The sequence below is a fragment of the Protomyctophum parallelum genome, assembly GCF_964188405.1.
Source record: "Protomyctophum parallelum genome assembly, chromosome: 10".
NCBI lineage: Eukaryota > Metazoa > Chordata > Actinopteri > Myctophiformes > Myctophidae > Protomyctophum > Protomyctophum parallelum.
The window spans coordinates 39,787,057-39,808,213 of NC_139704.1; the positions used below are offsets into that span (position 1 = coordinate 39,787,057).

General features: G+C 46.9%; 1 protein-coding gene across 7 annotated transcripts in view; it reads left to right on the top strand.

Moving 5' to 3' along the window:
* The window catches only part of LOC310866246 (transcription factor COE3), an 84,364-nt gene that overhangs the window by 47,758 nt on the left and 15,449 nt on the right, over window positions 1–21,157 (top strand). For 4 of the 7 annotated variants that reach the window (XM_083775762.1, XM_083775766.1, XM_083775764.1 and 1 more), the window contains exons 8-10: window positions 3,249–3,366; window positions 8,555–8,688; window positions 8,915–9,041. In XM_083775762.1, coding sequence (XP_083631888.1) covers window positions 3,249–3,366; window positions 8,555–8,688; window positions 8,915–9,041 — 379 coding nt within the window. The remainder of the gene's footprint in view (window positions 1–3,248; window positions 3,367–8,554; window positions 8,689–8,914; window positions 9,042–21,157) is intronic. The other 3 variants (XM_083775763.1, XM_083775765.1, XM_083775768.1) reach the window with 1 other exon arrangement.

Genomic DNA, 21,157 nt, shown 5'->3' on the forward strand with positions numbered 1-21,157 from the left:
GAGAGAGAGATAGAGAGAAAGAGGGAGAGAGGGAATGATTTTGTGTGCTCTGCTCTGCGGAACACATGTAAAGAATATTTATTAGGGAATACCATCTGACACAAATAAGGATATAGAATTTAAGAGGTGCCATCAATTGTGTTCCTGACAGTTCTCTGAGCCCGAGCGCAGAGGGGAGGAGAATCCACATGTAACAACAGTGTTAACTCAGGGATGGTCTTGGCTGTGGAAACAAACGCAAGCGTGCACAAATGCACACACACGCACACGCACACGCACACACACACACACACACACACACACACACACACACACACACACACACACACACACACACACACACACACACGCACAATCCTCTGCAGAGCCAATGAAAGCCATGTGAGATGTGTACTTGGACAAAATGCAGCCACTTATGCCAAAAGGGCAAAACCCAATGAGTCCTTCCTCTGTGAGTTCTTAACGCTCAGTTATACACAGTAAAAATACAGAGTAGAATCCCCATATGAAATGTATCCATTTAGAGTTAGAAATGTACCAAATGGGTCCATTTGGTTACATGTACACTTTGATGTTGAACGAACGCTCAGGATTTTACGGTGTAGCGCATCAAGCAGTTTAGCCTTGAACATATTGATCCTGCCTTTCCTGTGTTCATCCATCCATCCATCTATCCATTCATTCATCCCTCCGTCCATCCAGCCCACCCAGATACTTTCAGTAGTCCTGTAGGTCAAGGTGAGACACACAGAGAGAGAGAGAGAGAGTAGTAGTGCATGTGGACAACATGCACTTTCTAACACAGACTGTGGGAGTGAGTGTCCTTCACTGTCAACACACAATCTGTCACCTGGAATCTGCACATGTCTCGTGGATTCCCTGCTGTCTCCCTCCTGCCTGACGTCACCAAACAGCACAACCTCATCACCCCCATGGCTGACCACCGAGGGCTCCCCGCAACCCCGGGGCGACGGTGGCTCAGGGGTAGAGTGGCTGGATGGTAACCGCAAGGTTGCCACTTCGAACCCGGGCTCCCCCAGAGTTAGTGTCGAAGTGTCCTTGAGCAAGACACTGAACCACTAATTGCTCCTGATGTGCAGGTCGGTGCCTTGCATGGTTTCCGCCGCCATCGGTGTATGTGTGTGAATGTAATGCACAATCTATGTAAAGCGCCTTGGATAAAGGCGCTATATAAATGCACCATTTACCATTCACCCACACCTCCTCCAACTTTTATCTGCAAAAAGAACGCAAGGACGGGCCCAGGCCGTAGCGTAACGGTCTGGGCACCGGACTGGTGATCCAGTCGCGGTGTGCCGCGGGTTCGACTCCCGGACCCGACACGGCCTTTACTGCATGTCATCCCCCCATCTCTCTCCCGTTTCCTGTCAGCCTACTGTCTGTCCCTTCAAAAATCAATAAAAGGCGTAAGCCGCAAAAAAATATCTTAAAAAAAAAAAAAGAACGCAAGGACGTGACTGACTGGTGCTCACGTCAACGCATCTAGCAACAGACATAATTATAATGCCTAATTATGTCTAATCTACATTTTCACACTCTGAGCATTAAATGGACACTGATGATATGGCTGTGTGCGTCACATGTACTGTATTATTGTCAGCCCTGGCAGGGGAAAGGTGGATTTTTGTCGATCGTGTCTTGTCCCAGAGCCAACCAGGGCCAGTGCAGTGCAGTGTTATGTTTTTTCTTCTCCCAAATAGATTTCCCAGATGCTCCACTGTAGGTGTTTCTCTGGCCAAGGTTGTGTATTCTGCATGCCTTCCACTACACTTATTACCCCCCAAAAACCAGCTGGGGGCCAGAGAGGGCCCAATCCATCATCCTCGGCTTGGCCCAGCTCTGAACCTGCTCAAAAGAATGGAGCTCTTTCACCTACCCCCCCCCCCCCCCCCCCCCCCACCACCACCACCCTCCCCAAACCAACCAAAAAAAAAAAAGCCCACCCCCCCCCCATCCCCACAAACTCCAAGCTTAAACCCCCCACCCCACCCCCAAATTCCACCGCTACACCGAGGTCACTTACCGGCGAAGTGAACCTGAGAGGGGCTCTCTGTTTCCGGCCCAGGAACACTTTGGCCATTCACACGCGGTCGGTTCCACTGTTTGGAGATGTGGTAGTCAAAGAAAACAACAACAAAAAAAATAAGCATTATGAAATATGGAGTGTGGATTGGAATCCGATCCTGGTAAAATGTTTGCTGAGTGATGGCCCAGAGCATAACGGTTCAGAGGCTAATGATTCCAGTAATAGTTTAAAAGGGAGGCCTTCCGTCCTCAAATAGATGTACATGCGGATCAATAATTCTGAGCTTCAATTATGATGACAGTTGTTAGAGTGGGGCAAACGGAAATGGCATTTGAGAGACTCAAAAGTCAATTAGCCGTACACAAGCGCAAGACACCCCGAACGCAACAACACAATAAACGCAGAGGCAGCTGTCATGTGATCCGGTTTACCTACTTAAGCCCTGTTTTATACCCCATCGTACAATGGCGTCTCGCTGAGAAAACAGCCGATGGATGTACAAGCTCACAATGATACCTGCTGTGAACTTGTAGATGTGCTATTTTCTAAAACAGGCATTCCAGGTTTTGTTTGCCAGGTTGAAAGAGAGAACAGATGCGTATGCATAAAGTGAGTGGCAAAGTGAGTTGCAAAGTGAGTTTAACGTTGTTTAACCCATTTTGACTGAAAAATGTCTGTTTGAAAATGACAGTTTTCTGAAAAAGCTATGTTTCTATGTCAGTCGTTCTTCGATTTAGAAAAATAGCAGACCTACAAGCTCGTAACGCGCCACTCGGTGGCGTGCTATGAGCTTGTAGATCTGCTATTTTTCAATAGCTAAAGCATAACATAATGCTAACACCAAAAGGGGTTCCCGCCCAAAATGGGTTAACGTTGCTTAATGCAATCAAGATAGAACTTTTATGTTCGGATGTATGTTGATGTATGTCAAGGCCAGAAAGTAGTTTTTTGCCACTCAGTAGAAATTTCGGAATAACTTCCGTGTATGCTGATGATGTCACACGCATACCCTCTATATCCATTTCCATAGGCTGATAATCAATAGCGGGATAGTTTAAAAAAATAATTGTGCATCTCATAACCATTGCCAATACAAACAGTGTATAAAAAATATCAAGCTTTGCTCTTGTAGCTGTTTCACAGATTTAGTCTTTGGCTATAGTTGTTGAATGACGTGTTCCTCTTTGACTCTTTCCTGCAGGTTGTCGTATCGACGACCGTCAACGTGGACGGCCATGTCTTGGCCGTGTCCGACAACATGTTTGTACACAACAATTCCAAACATGGGCGAAGGGCTCGCAGACTCGACCCTTCAGAAGGTACGCCTCCTTATCTGGAGCATGGTAGGCACATTTTTACATCTTATGATTTGCTACGCTCCTTTTTCCCCCTCTCCCTTTTCTAATTCTTTCCCACCTCCTCCTCTCATCCTCCCATCCGTTATAGACCTAGCATGGTCCTATAGTTCCACACAACTCTCTGTTCCTCCGTCACATGCACTCTCTTGTTAAGTTGCTTTTTGCCTCCCTCATGCATACTTTTATTGTTGGGTCTAGACTGGAAATAGCATCGCTTGGCATGTAGCCGTCTGACATATTTGACAACGATAGCACCTCTGTGCCACAATTAAAACAAATGCTATACTATTTCCAGTCTTCTAATATTATTTGCGCCTACCAAAAAAAAAAACAGAAAGAAAAAAGAACTATTATGTGAAACGTGATGAAATTGCTTAAGAATTTGTCCGTGAGGTCAGTTTCCTGTCGCTCTGCAGATTTAGCCGCGAGAAAGCAGGAACAGGAGGATGGGTGGGTGTTGGGCGGGCTGGAGGGAGGGGGGTTTGAAGGTGGGGGTGGCTGGCGGGTGCTCTGTATGAGAAAAACAGAACTTACTGTTTTTCTTCCAAATTATTCCATATGATAGACTGATTGCCTACTTGGCTGAGAGGGAGAGAGAGAGAGAGAGAGAGAGAGAAAGAGAGAGAGAGTGAGAGTGAGAGTGGAAGATGGAGAGAAACAGGACCACCAAACCATGGGAAATCCAAAAAGTAAAAGGCACTAAACATAACCTTGTGACCCCGATGGCCTCCTCACGCAGATGGGAGCACACAGCACACACAGCTGAAAGATTACAGGAAGAGAAGGAAAGAACTGAGCAGGGGCCAATTGTGCAAATTGCTTATCTTCAGATTTCAAGAGCCAATTATGTCTGGGCAAACAGTTTATGTACACCACTGACTAAAACAACCTTCTCCACACATTAATGGGCATTAATGGTTCTATCACCAAAAGCAAATGTAATGTTTAATACAACAACAGCTAATAAAAAAAAAGAAAAAAGGACTAGACAATTAATATATCTCGGGTGCACTCGGGTCCTAGTGTGGGGGAAAAAAAAGCTAATCTATTTGTTTTTGTCTTTATTAATGACTCTTCTACTGGAGAACAAAATCAAATAATTAAAGTCCTGCCCCGAGCACCAAAGTCATTATGTTCGTTGACGTTCTGTTTGTGTGTCTCACGTTTATGACACGATAGGTGTGGATCGCCTAGCAACCAGTTTCTTAATGAGGAGAGCAATTAAAGAGGTTGAGCCCTCGCCTCCATGTTCCCCACGTCCCACGGGACCGCCCTGTGTAGTGTGTGTGTGTGTGTTCTTTACAGGTCCCCCCCACCACCCCTCCTCCCCTCAACCTATCCATTTCGTCTCCTCTTCACCACACTCTTCAAAGCACTGGAGTGACTCCCTGTAAAGCACGCAAGAAAGCCATTGTCAACCGCCCAGTTGAACATGTCTTCGTCTAACAAGTTTAATATACCTCCCCTTTACTCATCCTTGTATATGCTCCGATAAGTCAAAGACAACTTTCCCCCCAAACGCACCCCTCCCCACGCCCCCATAGCCTCTCTCTCTGCACTGCAAAATAATTCAGAGCACTACTTTTAACTCTGAGACTGTCAAAGCGTCTGTTTTGACAGTCCCACACAGCTTGCAAGCAATGCTCCGGATAATGCAAGGCGAGCTCAGACAGTCTCCATCACAAACAACAGTGAGCATGCCATCAACAACAGGAGCCAGCCGGGCTAAGACCTCTCTCTCCGCTTTGTTTTGAGACACCTCCAGCATACGCTCACAGACGTGACACAGGAGAACAGGATACTCGGTCATAAAAAGCAATCCTATCCATGTCCTCCATAGCACTCTGACACAGCGCTGGCAGACAGACAGCGTGCTTTAAATTAGCAACACATTCTTCCCTGCGAGTTCACTGGGTGAGAAGCCTCAGATATGTGGCTGGGCTGTGTGTGTGTGTGTGTGTGTGTGTGTGTGTGTGGGGAGAGAGAGAAGGTATCCATGCTCTCAGCGCATCTCAATACTGCTGTGGTGGTGCCTCACATTGATCAAGAAGTGCTGCCCCCTGTTGGTCCAAAGTGGGTATAGGCCCCACAGCGTGACAGGCTGAATACCACCATGTGGCATTTTTTTGTTGTGCTTGTGTGTGTGTGTGTGTGTGTGTACTGTCACACAACAAGCACATTATACATTCAGACACCAATGTGCTCTGCAGCGGCCTGTCACTCAAACATGTATGGATTCAGGCTCAAAGGTGCATAAACATGCTCACAAATAGCCTGCTCTTTTATACACAGCGGCACCCCCCAACCACACACCCACCCACACACAGAGCCCCCGTCACCCTCCAAAACAAACACACACGCACGCACGCGCGCGCGCACGCACACACACACACACACACACACACACACACACACACACGCACACACGTATACACAAACCACACGTTCCTCAGCTCTGTTCCGCCATTATAGAGCCCTAGACAATATAGGAGACTCAACACAGAGCCTGCAGCTCTTGCCTCATTTGCATGCCAAGTGGCTGTAATGCTGTTAGGCTTTATGCAATAAAGACAAGTGAATCCAGACTGCTGGGCCTAAGAGGGAGAGGGAGGGAGAGGGAGAGAGAGGGAGAGAGAGAGAGGGAGGGAGAGGGAGGGAGAGGAAGGGAGGGAGAGAGAGAGGGAGAGAGACAGAAGAAGAAGGAAGACAGAAAGGAGAGTCAGAGAGAGAGAGAGAGAGAGGGAGAGAGAGAGAGAGAGAGAGAGAGAGAGAGAGAGAGAGAGAGAGAGAGAGAGAGAGAGTGAGAGTCAAAGGGAACAGATGGCTCAGGGAGAGGTAAAAGGTATAATCCCATCAGCTGCACTATCAGCCGACCATCTGGACATCCCACAGCACAATTACAACACATTTCAGCAGGCAGAACAAAGGACAGCTTCGCGGGGCCACATCAGACCTGTTTGAGCATCTCAATAGCAGTGCCGAGGACCTCCTCCGCTCAGATCTCGGATCGGTTTTGACGTCTTCCGCTGCTAACCTTAACAAGGGGGAAGTGGGGCGGAGGCTGGTCACAGAACAGCTGCCGCCTTGCTGCCTTTTTCACAGCAGAGCGACGCTAAAAGCTTAATACGAAATTATAACATTATGTTGTCAAATTTGATAAAATTTGAAATTAGACTTAATTTGAAAAACTACTTCTGGCTCAAAGTTTGTCGTGACTTGGTGATGCAACACGCGGACGCACGCGGAAGCTCGCGCACACACACGCACGCACACACACACACACACACACACACACACACACACACACACACACACACACACACACACACTCCTGCCAGCCTCATGTGTCCACTCCCTGTGATGCCTATCATCTGCTGAGGGGGGCATTGTGCGTGTCTATCATCAGATCGCTGCACTGGCTGTGTAATCCACTTCGCCACGGTCCCCATTCAGCACATGGTCTCCTCTCTGTCTGTGCATTGAGACATATGCAAATCTTTCCGGCAGAAGGGTGGACGGCTTAGGGCCGCCGTCACTGCCTCTCCATGGGTCCTTTTTTGTGTGTGTGTGGGAGGGGGGGGGGGCTTTGGGATTTCCGAGGAGGTGCGTCTGTGTGTGTGTGTGTGTGTGTGTGCACGCGCGTGTCTGTGGTAGGCTGCAGCTGCCCCCCAACAGTCAGCATCAGGCCCCTATTTCTAGTCTCCTCCTCCCTCTCTCTCTCGTGCTTTCTCTCTCGTGCGCTCCCATCCCCAAAGTCAATTTGTTTACAGTAATTTTGAAGGGTGAATTATTTGCCATAATCGTCCACACTGATGAAGGTCAGGCCCTTAGAGGCGGCCCAGCGTGCCCATGGAGGGTTGGTCCTCTCTCAGACGCTCCGCTTCGCAATTAAGGAAAGCAAATGTCACTCCTCCAGGCCGCACAAATGAAAATCTGTACGAGGCGATTAGCATGAAGTCAACAGCGCCTGTTAAAGTCAGATTCCCTGTAGTACCGACGTGTGTGTGTGTGTGTGCACTTATGGGCAGGGAGAGAGAGAGAGCAAACATGACCCGAACAGACCCAACAGCAAGGCAAACAAAGGGAGATGTCTTGTCTGAGGGTGATCCATACAACAATGGCCGCCTGTGATTTACTTACTGGATGGAGGGGATAATAGTGGAGGTTTAGAACTGTGCTCGTAAAAGAAAGGGAACTTGCTGAAACGGCCCTGCCACATTTTGAGGAGCTAGGGGGAAAAAAACTAAAAAACAACACGCACAATTCATAGTGTGTTAAAAGATATTGATGGAAATAGATTAAATTTGATATTGCTATTTTATGGGTAGCTGTCATGCTATTTCTGTTGTAAACACGGTGTTGTGCTGAGCGCCATATTAAGGTAATGCATCAAATGACAGTGAACGTGAGGCACCAGATCACTCAAATTAGATTATAATAACAACCCCCTGACTCTTGATGAATGGAACCGTTATGTTGCAGAAGTCCTGCCAGATGAAAAGCATTGTAATAAACAATATGAAATGGATTGAATCGATCACAAAAAAGGGGGGGGGGGGGGAAAACTCTCGGATCTGAATAATTCATGAGTGCATTTCGCATTATGAAAGCTGAAACTACACTCTAAGCAATGTGCCTGCACTGCATATGCAGAACAAAGGTAATGAAATAACATGAACCAGCAAAGCTTTCGCTTGTCATTTCCACTTTGACGGCCCGTATTCTTGACTCATTTAAGATGTGTTCAACTTTGAAATTTTTACTGTACACACAGAGCCACGCTTAATCAATTCTGATAGCTACATTTGCTCTGACACATAATTTGCTCCATCAAATCATTTTCCTGCCGAGCCCGGCGTTTAGCCTTTTGTGAAGTGGACCATTTGAAGGGTCTGCTTAACTACACCACTCCAGTGCGCTGATAAATGATTTTGATTCTCATGCCTTAAAGGACAAATCCATCATTTTTTTTTCCAGAGGTAATTTCCATGATATGTCTTTGTGAAAGAGACATGGGGGTAGGGGAGTAGGGGGGGGGGGGGGGGGCACGTAGAGGTGATGCAGTACCATGTCTGTGTGGAAACAAGCTAGCGGGCCCCACTGTGGCGGGCCAGGTGCTGAATTTGCTCTTCTGTTTGTCTTGGATAAGCAGCCACCCCGTGCATCAAGGCCATCAGCCCCAGCGAGGGATGGACCACTGGAGGCGCCACTGTCATCATCATAGGAGACAACTTCTTTGACGGCCTGCAAGTCGTGTTCGGGACCATGCTTGTATGGAGCGAGGTACGAAGCCTGTTTGGATCGGGTTGATGATTCAATATGTAGTCTTTTATTACCGTTTCGATCATGCTTCCACTGAAACCTCATTTTAGTCACAAAAACACATATGTCAAAATTATTAAATAAATTCTATCTCACAGATATGGCATCTTATCACGCCTATAGATCTAGCGTAGTTCGGCGTAACAACCAGGCTGATCATGTCTTTTGCTCCCCCTCTCTTATCAAGCTGATAACCCCCCACGCCATCCGAGTCCAGACCCCACCAAGGCACATCCCCGGCGTTGTGGAGGTCACGCTGTCCTACAAGTCAAAGCAGTTCTGCAAAGGTGCCCCTGGCAGATTCGTATATACCGGTGAGTTAAAAAAAATCTCTTATACTCTCCCCTATCTCTCCTCGGTCTCCGTCCATCCTCTGCTATAGACCTCTGGCTCTCCTCTCTTGCTCTGTCCATCCCTCTCTGCCCTCTATGCGGACGGCGCACTCGCTGCCGTGCATTCCAGTTGATAACAACCGACTAACCAGGGCCCTGCTTGTTGGAATGTCAAACAACACAACAGACTAACCAGGGCCCTGCTTGTTGGAATGTCAAACAACACAACAGACTAACCAGGGCCCTGCTTGTTGGAATGTCAAACAACACAACAGACTAACCAGGGCCCTGCTTGTTGGAATGTCAAACAACACAACCGACTAACCAGGGCCCTGCTTGTTGGAATGTCAACCGAAACAACCGACTAAAGGCCTATTCATAGTCTGGATTTTCGGTGATGAGGTGACCACCGGAGCTGAAATAACATTGAGCGGTGGTGAGTAAAAACAGAGAGAAGGGCTGGAGCGGTGGCGGTGGTTTGCTCTTCACCGCGGCACGTGACGTCATGTTGTAGTTCGGTGGTCACCTAACCACCGTAAATCCAGACTATGTATGAGCCTTAACCAGGGCCCTGCTCGTTGGAATGTCAACCGAAACAACCGACTAACCAGGGCCCTGCTCGTTGGAATGTCAACCGAAACAACCGACTAACCAGGGCCCTGCTTGTTGGAATGTCAACCGAAACAACCGACTAACCAGGGCCCTGCTTGTTGGAATGTCAACCAAAACAACCGACTAACCAGGGCCCTGCTTGTTGGAATGTCAACCGAAACAACCGACTAACCAGGGCCCTGCTTGTTGGAATGTCAACCGACTAACCAGGGCCCTGCTTGTTGGAATGTCAAACGTGTGAGATCTGCACGGCTAGCTAAAATGTGTTTGGTGGAGAGGGGCTTCTATACCAGTGCAACCTGATCCCTCCCCGACCTGCCATTATACAGGGGCGCTGCCAAGCTCTGTTAAACTCAAGCTGTCCGGATAAGTCGTTCTGCCAATTCTATTTATCTACCCCCCCCCCCCCCCCACACCACCACCCCTATGAGATAGACCGTAAGACAGCCTTTTCTGTTAATTTGTGGATTTCATAAGGCACAGAGTAGTTTCATTTTTATATAAATCAGATTGGAATGGGGCATATTAAACGTGGTGTGTGTATGTGTGTGTGCGCGTGTGTGTGTGTGAATGTGTGTGTGTGTGTGTGTCTTTGTGTCTGTGCATGTGCCAGGGCAAGTGAATGTGTGGGAGAATCAGGAAGAACAGGCGCAGAAAGTGAGCACTGTGTGTGTGTGTGTGTGTGTGTGTGAGAGAGAGAGAGAGAGAGAGAGAGAGAGACGTGTGTCACACTATATAAGTAAGGGGTCTGATTATCTTGGCTAACAGAAGGAAGTGGTGGTCTTATCTGTCATCATTGGTGAGCAGGCAGAGGTCGCGGGGGTCACAGCCCGTCTGACCTGGAAGCCTCTGTCTGCTCCAACTCTGATGGGCAGAATGAGACGAGGGCAGCGTCAATGTACCCCCCCCCCCCCTCCCCCCTCCAGCCCCCGCAGGCCTCCAACGCAGCACTGGCCTTGAGCCCCCCCCCCCCACACCCCGCCCCTCCCTGAACCCCTAACCAGACGCCTCCATCCTGGGGGCAGCTGTTTCTCATCAAGTCCCTCCCAACGAACCCCTCCTTCCCCCCCCCCCCCCCCCCCATCACAGCCATCCGTCCCCTTCCCCTCCAACCGTGCAGTCTGGCCCGGCTCTCCTGCGTTTAACCTCCCCTAGCAGGAGCAGAGCAGAGGCCAACAAGGCACCAGGATAATGAAACAAGAGTGTAGTGTGCTGCGTTTAAGTGTATGTATGTGTGTGTGCGCGTACGCGTGTGTGCGTGAGAGAGACTCACATGTGTGCATCTGTGTGTGTGTGTGTACATGTGTTAGCGCAAAGCCCTGGGAAGGTGTATAAGTTAAGACATTAATGGCTTCTATAGCACCCCGGTGAAAGTGCCTGGTCCCTTAAGAACAGACCCCATTAGTCACACAGGCTAAGCGGATTGGGATGATTACCATCAGGTTTTACTGGGGAAACGTGTCCCCTTCCTTCTATCCCTGTTGATTTTCTCCCCCATTCTTCTCCCCGTCTTCCATGGGCTTCCTACTCTCTTCCAGTTAGTATGAAGATACAATTACCCCGGGAGGCAATGGTGGTACAATTGATTAGTGCGGTGAATTAAAAGAGAAAGTCACCAATAGACAGGTCCGGCTCCTCCGCCACGCTTGCTATTCCCTGTGTGGCTCGCCCTGATTGTACAAGGGGTCGTCACTTGAGAGAATGAGGCCGTTAGTGAGCTCGGAACGCTTAACGACAGAATTAGCTTACCACTGATTCCATATGTACAGTAATTGCTAGGTGATAGGATATTAGCTACCTCTCTCAGACAGTAAAATGTAAGCATGGGCTGATGGCTCGCTCGCTCGCTCGCCGTGAATGCGAAGGCGACTGGATCATGGATGTATTTAAGAATGAAGCAGCTCATTTCAGACCACGGAGCTGCTGTCCTTCTGTATTAATGGACTCTGAGCAAACATTCTACGTCACGGGTAATGAAATAGATTAGAAATGTCCCCCAGTTAAAATGGCAAATTGGATGAGCCAGAAAGGGCATGTATGTAGTGACATTGTGGCGGTGCTGGCAATTTTGGTGTCTTAAGCCTAGTTCATTTTAAGCCGGATTTATGGGTTTAGCACACTGAAAATAGCCAATTTACAAGCTCACATCGTGACACATTGTGTGCTTGTAGATCGGCTATTTCCCCGCACATGATACCATTGTACAACAGAGCATAAATTAAGGATTTACTATATTGCGGCAAAAAAATCTCAACATTCTGAATTACCCCTTAGGGTATTTCAACCGAGTGGCCTGCAGGCACTGAGGTGTGCTAGCTAATTAGGTGTTTCCATCCTTGCTACTTATTTATTTTTATCGCCCCAAAATGGTCTAAAAACCTTCACAAAGACATTGTACCTTGTGTTACTTTGTTGTGTTTCGTTAGTGCACCTGATGGCCAGGGTTGAATGTTTGATGCCACTGGCCCAGGTTATTGTGCTACTTACTGTAAATTGTGGAGTAACCCCCCATGGCCGCACGCACGCCACCGCCATGCTCAGCACTAAATATAGTATCCCATTCACACATCATCATCGACTGAGCCACAAGTTAATAGGAACAGAGAAATTAGACCAAATCTGAAAGACCTGTACAAGCCCACAAACTGTGTTACGTCAGAGCTCCTCTGCATCCGCACAAAATAACAAAAAAGATTATTATTATTTTTCGTTTAACATATCAAAGATTTTGAACATAGTCTGGCCATGACATAGCAGACAGGTTCCCAGAAGGTGGCTTATACCCATTTCCTGTTCTGATTCATTGTCCCCAATAGCTTCGTTCCATTGTCTCAGAATGGGAAACACAAATGACGCACGGTCACGCCGCACTTTTATTCTACCTACTGTATGAGCGAGGATTCTGCCAATGCATTTCAATGGGAATGGAGCTGTTTGCTGACATTTGTGGAATTCCGCAATAGAATAATAAAAAAATAAGCTCTATTACCATTGAAATGCATTGACAGAACCCGCCCTCATAGGCAAAATAAAAGTGCGGTCTGTTTTGGATTTTGAATATCTGCCAATACCAATTTTTCCCGATCCGATATTTATATTTTTATAGAACACTTATGCCATATCACAATAGACCAAAATCCAAAATCACTGACAATATCCAGTCTAATATCATGATATGGATAAAACATTGATACTAGGGATGTCCCGATCACGTTTTTCTGCTCTCGGTCCGATTTCCGATCATTTGAAAATGACGTGATCGGCCCCGATTTCCGATCACGTGATGGGATCTGGACAACCCTAGCCACAGGGAGGGGGGGGGGGGGATGTCCCAGCACTATTGGGAGATGCCTGGTCTATTTATCGATTCATTTTTCCCGACCGGCGCTGGTGCATGTCATGGTCTTGCACTGTTTCCATTTAGCTGCGCAATAGTTGTATTGGCTGCAGTAACTAACTGCAGTTGCTCTTAGCTTCAACTTGATCAAGGTGTCATGACGTTGTCATAACCCCCCCCCCCCCCCCCCCCACACACACACACACACACACACGTCCCTGACGGCGCCACTGGCCACAACGCATCAGACATTGAGTAACATCAGCCTTCAATTCCACAGACAAAAAACAGAGTCACTGCACATGATTAGTTGCAGTTGCCACCCGGCCTTTGAGCCCATGCAATACAACAGCAACAGAGCAATAGCATGAATCCAATTAGTAGGCTATGTACGGCATAGCAACAGACAATGACAAGCTGCAACATCAGCAGCAGCAAGAGCTTTGATCAGTAGAGTAAGGTGAGATAATTAAAATGTTCTTTACAAACTACATACATCCTCAAAGATTTCACCAAATCAATGGCATTATACACACAGGTCCAGTCCTGCCTGTAAAAGGCTGTGCTTATACCTCTCAAACACTGGAGAATGTGTTGCACAGAAAAATATTAGCTGCTGGAAATATAGCTGCTGGATTCTCAAATAATTAAATATTCATGATTAACAATGTTCTATCATTGTGTAATTCAAGCAATTTGCAGCTATATTGCATTTTAATCTGCATACTAAGAGTACATGCATGCATGCATGCTTGTGTGTGTGTGTGTGCGAGCGTGCGCATGTGTGTGTGTGTGTGTGTGTGTGTGTGTGTGCATGTGCGTGTGTGTGTGTGTGTGCATGCAGCCAGGAGGAAGGGAATGCATTTGGTAGAACTTTGTATATTTATTTTCGGTTTCACCTGGCGACCTTCCTTCGACCTTTGATTGTGTGGCCAAGTATTTTGGGGGAGGGAAAAAAGTGTGTGCTTGAGCACAGGAGTATAATAATTTGGAACAGAGGACAAGTGTGACGCAGATGAGCTAGCTGGTGTGTGCAGCGAGGGGTGAGGATGCTGCATGCTGCCCCCTAATGAGAGGTTGCCCCAGGCGCCCTGCCTGTGTCGCCTATATGCCGAGGACCGCCACTGAGCGACATGCCCTCCAGAAAACGTTCCGGCGTCGCGTAGGAGAGAGCGAGAGAGCGCCATGTGCATATCAAAGGTTTATTTATCAAAGCCAAGCGTGACTTTTCAACATGCCTTGAGTCGAGGAGTGCCTTTTAAGATGGTTATAAGACCCTTCTTATTTTCATGTTGACTCTTCTCGCCCCCACCGCCCTAATTGTGGAGATTTAACTTGCTCAATTTAAGAAATTATCACAAATTACTAAGAGTCAACATAGAGGAGACTGCAGTCAATTGGAACAGCAGAGGGACACGTCCTCACTCGGGTTTAGTACCCTGGAACACCTCCAAAACTCACAATCCATTCTCAGGAGCGAGCGGCCAGCAGTATACATCAAATAATCCTGTAGCAGGCATTGACTGCATTGAATGTCTGAAACACTAATGAGACACACATACGTACTACATAAAACTTCAGCAGAGACGGTACTTTACTCATTAATTGGCACTACTTTTCTCTCTCTCTCTCTCTCTCTCTCTCACTCTCTCTTTTTATTTTAAGAATGACATGGTACAGTATAGCTATTTAGTGATGCAGCCTGTACCATTTCTACCTTCTAACACAACGTGTTGTCCCTGGGAGGGAGCTGGCTTGTCCTCAGCCTAATCCATGTATTGGTTATCCATTGGTCAGGACAGCTGGTAGAACCAACTGTCAGCAAGGTTGTAGAAAATCAAAAGGAGAAAGGCCTTGCTCTTCCCAGGTCAATACTTCACACTTTATTAAGCACTGCATAGTGTACGTGCTTGTTTGATCATATACATGTGTGTATGTATGTACAGTATGAATGTATTAATTTGTGTGTGCGTGTCAGTGAGTGAGTGAGTGAGTGAGTGAGTGAGTACAGTAAGTGTGTGTGTGTGTGTGCGTGTGCAATATAGTGTATATTCTGTACGAAAAGGCTTCAATTTGCAACCTCATTTGTGGCACTCTAACCTTTTCACCACATATATACCATACCCCTTATACGAAAGGGTAAATCATAAATAAAAACTTTGACTGACCAATTTATCCAATTTGAGCCCCTAATTGCATCAGAGCTTTTGGTTCTCTATCTTGGCCAGGTTTCCATGAGAACCTGCCTCCTGGGGCAGTGATGCAGGCCCTTGGTAATATGGTTCTGCTAGCGGTCCTAACACACTCAGACACTATTTATCCTAATCAGTGACATCCACATAACCAGGATTGCTTAAAATGAACCCCTTCCGCGCCCCCAGAAAACGCACATTTACCGGGACCCCATTTGTCACGGGCAAATTGAGGGTCAGTAAACTACGCCCGTATCCTCTGGTGGGGATCCGAGACATGCATCATAACGTTAGGAGAGAATGATTGGCGAAGGCGAGCTGTCACACATTTGTCAGAGGGAAGGGAACATTATTTGCTAATTTCCCAAGCTGGGCACTGACAGGGTGCTTCGTCTTCAGACCTTTGGTGACCAGCATGGCTTCTCGGCTATTAGTACAAGTCAAGTGATTTTTTTTTTCTTTTCCGCGCCCTCCTCTGTAAAGCGGTAGTATAACAAGAGCCATTTGTTCGACCTCGTGGAATCACAGCAGCACGCGGCGAAGGGTTTTGGATGGAGCCCGGCGCCACGTACAGTGAGTGGTCTCTTTGCCAGGCTGTAGTTGTAGGCCAGACAGCCTTGAGGGCTGATGGATCGCAAACTTTTCCCCGTCAAGGTGACGCTATCGACTCCACTGCACCAAAAATCTGACAAAATGGGTATGAGGCAGCCATTCATCAACATAAGGACAAAAGGGTCATATGTGCTTCACTCAATACTGGTGGAGATCAAGAAATGTCAGTGCTGTAAGGGGCTTGGGAAAGGAAGATCTTAATAGTGGCAGGAGCAGGACCTTTTCTTTTTGTATATACTGAAACTGTATCTCACTGCTGTGGCTCTTACATTGCTAATATAAAAAAAGAAAAAGATATGTTATACAGTTAATAGACGAACGGTACTGGAGTACGGAGTCGACCAAACTCTGGATAAGCGAAGGAAGATGGATGGATAGATGAACAGTAGGTTTTGACCCAGACTGGTCAAGTCCTCTGTCCTCTCCACAGCAAAGCAGAGATATAAATAGTGACATATATATCCAGGCCTCAAATCCAAAATTAAACACATTTTCTGTTCCACTCTTAGAAAGATTTTTTTTACTGTATGCAGCAGTATATTACTGCAGACTAAATGGTTGAATAAACAAACAAACAAACATTGAGGTCTTTATCGAGGCACATCAGATGCAAAAGGGTCCCACCATGGGGCACTTTGAAGCCCCGGATAAAAGAGGAGGGCCGATCTGATGGAGAGCTTCCTCTTCATTTCCTCTCCTGCAGGGTTGGGCTTGGTACTCGTCGGTGACGAGGGTGTGACCATACCGCAAAACAAGATATGCTATAATCAAAGGCATTCAGGGAGTTATGTAAACAGATCATCCATAAAGGAGGAGGACTCGAAGACGCACACCAAAGTGTCGCCGTGTAACATTCAAAGACCCGGCCGGGCCTGTCCAATTTGAAAATCCTGAAAATGTAATGCGGGATACGCCTCTAAATTGATTTCTTTTTTTTCTTTTCCCATAATACACCCTGCTGTGAGAACCACACCGACATGGATGAAATAGGCAGCTTTATAACTGTCTTCACTACAGTTAAGTAGGTCATAACCATCTTCTCAACTGGTTTCTTTAGCACGTGTTGGAAGTCTAGCATGTTATCCAAGCTACTCCGTACCTGCCTGTCTCATTACGACTCTGGTATTTAGCACTTCCTCCGCGGGAGTGAAGGAGACAGTCGTGAGGCTGAGTTAGACGGGCTCAGTTTGAAGGCCTCGTGTGCTTGTGTGGATCGCGACAAGGTTCCGGGGAGGAAGGTCCTTGTGTCCAATTAGAGAGGCTGACGTGACACGCGCGCTCTTAACTCCCCCACTGTCAGCCGGCTTGTCAGGTGGGCTTTGGCAAGCACACTGTGGCATTATTCCACAGCGTGTTATCAGCAAGTGACCTGTGAAATCCAGCGCCGGGGAAATTGATTGAAATAAGCACTCACACTTGAGCACGTCTTTTATCCGTTACATCTCTCTGTGAAATATATCGTTGGTATCTTTTAAGAGAAAAATGAAGGCAGGAGTGTGTGTGTTTTTTTCCCCCCCTTTTTTTTGCTATAAGGATGGTATTCATTGATTTGATTTTAATTGGACCCACTTTTTGTCCCACGGTATTGTTAGATGTCTGTCTTCTAATGGTTCTTTAAATGGATTGTCCTTACGAAGTCACAGCATCAGTCCTCTGCCAAAGGAAAGAGAAACGGGGGGAGGGTGGGGGGAGGGTAGCACTTGATAGACGAGGATCTCTCCCCTCCTCCCTTGTATCCCTCCCTCCCCTTCTTGCCCCATTTTCAGTATGTTCCACACCCAACGGGCTTTAAAAAAGAACTCCACCCCTCCCTCTCACCCCCCCCCACCCCCACACCCCTACCCCCAGCACATTTTGATTGAAATTCATCGGCAAGTTTATTGAGAAATGAATGAGGGAGGCCGCGCGGTATTGACTTTGAGAGGAAAACACAACTCATCTTGAATGAGGGGGAAAACGCGGCCGTAATTTAGCCGTCATCGATCCGTGCCCCGTCCATGTATTGATCTTCATTTTACAATATTAATTTGCGCCCGCAATCAGCTGTGAAGGGAACCCATTTGATTTTCTGTTGGACGGTAATGTGTGAAAGTCCAGCGGTGTCCTCAGAGAAGTGGCGCACTTACTTTAGATGTCAGGAAAGCGATTGAACAGGTGTCTTCTCCCATTTTCTAATAACACCGCCAATGATGAGGAGTAGATTTTGAGTATGGATGTGCAGTCTGTGCCACGGCTCCCCCTTTTAACCGTGTTAATTACATTTTATCTGTTTGCAGGAGCAATATCTGCAGCAGACTGTAACTGTCTAGGTTTTTTCTTTTTTCATCTGTATTGGCTCAAAGTTCATGAAATTTCAATGAACATTGATCTGTCTCCATTGATTTATCTTAACTGCAGATCTTTGAAATTTTAATTTCCTGTTCATCTCAAGACTGCGGGAGATGGAATCACTCAGTGCTAACTGGCTGCTGTGGATGGAGATGATATGGTCAGTGTTAAAACAGTTAAGGTTTGCTTTGCGTGGGTTTGCAGTGAAACATTCCAATTTGGCTTGGTTTGGATTTTTTTTTAAGGCGGTGTCCTGTCTCTGCATGCGTGTTTTCTACTCAAAGAATATATAAAATCTGGAGCCGCATGACTTCTTAATACCTTACCTTCTCAACACGTATTAAAAAAGTTTGACCACCTCTAGTAACCCTGAGATAATATTGGCTTCGTTCCTTTCTCCCACTGTCTCTCACTGAACTGGCCAAAACGACACACCGGTCAGATGAGGTCATTTGTTGTGGCGATGATACGGCGACCTTCATCTGTCTAACAGGCTGCAGGTGCCCCAGCTGGACCGCTTTGACTCGTTACAACATGCAATAACACTTGAATGAACTTCTGTCTGTCTGCTATTTATCTGTCTTCCCCCCTTTTTCCCCAACTCCCACTCCACCTCTAATTTGTGTTAAGGGGGAAGGAAAAAAACTGCTCAATGGTGTAGGAGGAGTGGAGATAAGCTCGAAGCAGTTAAGTATAATTAGCGAAAGTAATAGCTGGCAAATGGCAACAAGGCTAGGTTTTTATCTCCTGGAAAGATAGAGTTATCGTAATAAGCTTTAATGGCTGGCAGGAATGCTAGCGCGCCGTGCACGCTTCCATTCAAGCCCGTAGACTTAACGAGGAACAATTTCCCTTAAATTTACTGCTTTGCTCAAAACATTTCCCCATGTTTATACCCTGATACTGTAAGTCAATACGTCACGTTCAATCCACTTCCATATAGACCGAGGGGCGCACAAAGCACAGCCGCAGAGTATTGCCATGTAAGCACTTCTATCTGCCAACGACGGCCATGTTACACTGTTCCTGTGGAGCGGTTACTCATGTCCTATTTCTGGAGAACATGGGGAAGAGGCAGCAGACCATGTTCAGACGCCATGTTCAGGCCATCCACTCTGCATTTTAAGCAAAGTGGCTTTGGGTGGGGTGGCTGGGGATTGGGGAGGGGGGGGTTTGGTGGAGTGGGAATTGGTGGGAGAAAATGTGTTAAGTGCACCGAGAAATGACAGAGTAGATTAAAGGTATATTCAGTGATTTCACTTAATTCAAATATCACTAATGTTTTTGTGTTGTTGTGATAATCCTCTCTACTATAGTGTGCTGACCATATAAGGAGTTCCTCCCTGTCCCCAGTTAACCCCTGGGGGTCAAAAAACCTTAGGTTTCGTTTTTGACTCTCTATCCTGATTGGACGAAAGGTTTGGGTCCCAGCCAAAAACGAAACCCAAGGTTTTTTGAGTGAAATCACTGAATATACCTTTAAGCAGTTTCGACTGAAAATAGCAATAATAGCAGCTCTACAAGCTCTCAATGCTCTGTGAGCTGGTAGATCGACTATTGGTCGAACCGGCTATTCATCGTATGGCGGAATATATAGGGCTTAAGTGATTAGCGGGTTACATCAAAATAAGACTGGGAAGTGCACATCCCATGCAAAGGAATTCCACTGAACCCTTGCCATTGTGTGCCGTGCGTGTGTTGCCATGCGTGTGCGTGTGTGTGTGTGTGTGTGATATTCAAAATTGGAAATGATATGGTCACAGCTGCTCACCAGGTCATGCATTCCATTTCATCATATTCTTGAAACATGAGCGTTCATTCTCCAAAGTGAAGAAATTACTGAAATATTCATACCAAAGTTTGCTTCCTAACCTTCAGCCCTTCGGCGGAGAACTCACTTAGCATGTTCACGTGATTCACGAATTTGACAGTACTTTTTTTTTTTTTTACCCTTCAACCATCGTCCATATAAATTGAAACATCTTCACAGTCACTTTGTTGTGTGTTATTGCTTTGGTTAAATTCTAATGAGCACCGAATGAAACCATGGAAACTACCATAATTTGTGAACAATTATATTCCTTTACAAATAACCCAAGCAGGGACAAGAAGACGAGAAAATAGATTTTAAGTGGTGTAATTGAACAAACGGCCAACGTGTCTGAAGTTGAACAGAAGATGAGAGAAAATGAAAATTCTATTAGTCCTTATCATTCATTCTGCCTCCGCCCCCCCTCCCCCCCCTCTCTCTCTCCCTCTCTCTCTCTTCATCTCCCCTGCAGAGTGTATTCAAATGCAGAACCTGCCTTTACCTCCCCGTGTCTCTTTTTCTCTAATTATCCATGAGGTCAGTAAGCAAAATGGGGAAGAAGCCAGGAGATCAATACAAATTATCCCTGAGCAAACCAGTGCTGACAGTTTGAATTGCAGCATATGTTTACCCAAAATCAGGCAATTTATCTTAATATCAGGCGAGTAATGCAGCAGGGGTGAGAGGTCACACAATCTCTCCACCTCATAATTACCCGCCTCTAAAACAGGAAAGTGGTATTGATTGGCCGCGGGCCGGGAAGCGGGCGTGACTGGAACGTGCCAGCGAACACCCCCAACCCCCCCCCCCCCCCACCCCCCACCAACGCACCTCCTCCCTCCACCACTCCTTGGTCCCTCCTCCCCTCGGCTAGACTCCCCACCCAGAGCAGGATTTATGGGCTGTGTGCTGAGGGTTTCATGTTTCCTCACAGCGGCCGAGAACACCTCATAGGCAGGAGGGGTACAGCCGCCCACCATCGCCGCCGCCGCGCCACCTCCACAGCATTGTGTTTGGAGGGACGAGGAGGAGCGCCAGACTAATTTTGGCGTGTGTTGGAGTCATACAAGGGCATCACGGAGCTCAGAGCTAAATTAGTTCTGTTATATCTTTGGAAGGAAGAGTGAAGTCTGGACTGTGAATGTTTGCTGAAAAGAAAAAGGGTCATCAGGAGTCCAAGAGGCTGGCAGTAAAGTTAAAGGCTGTG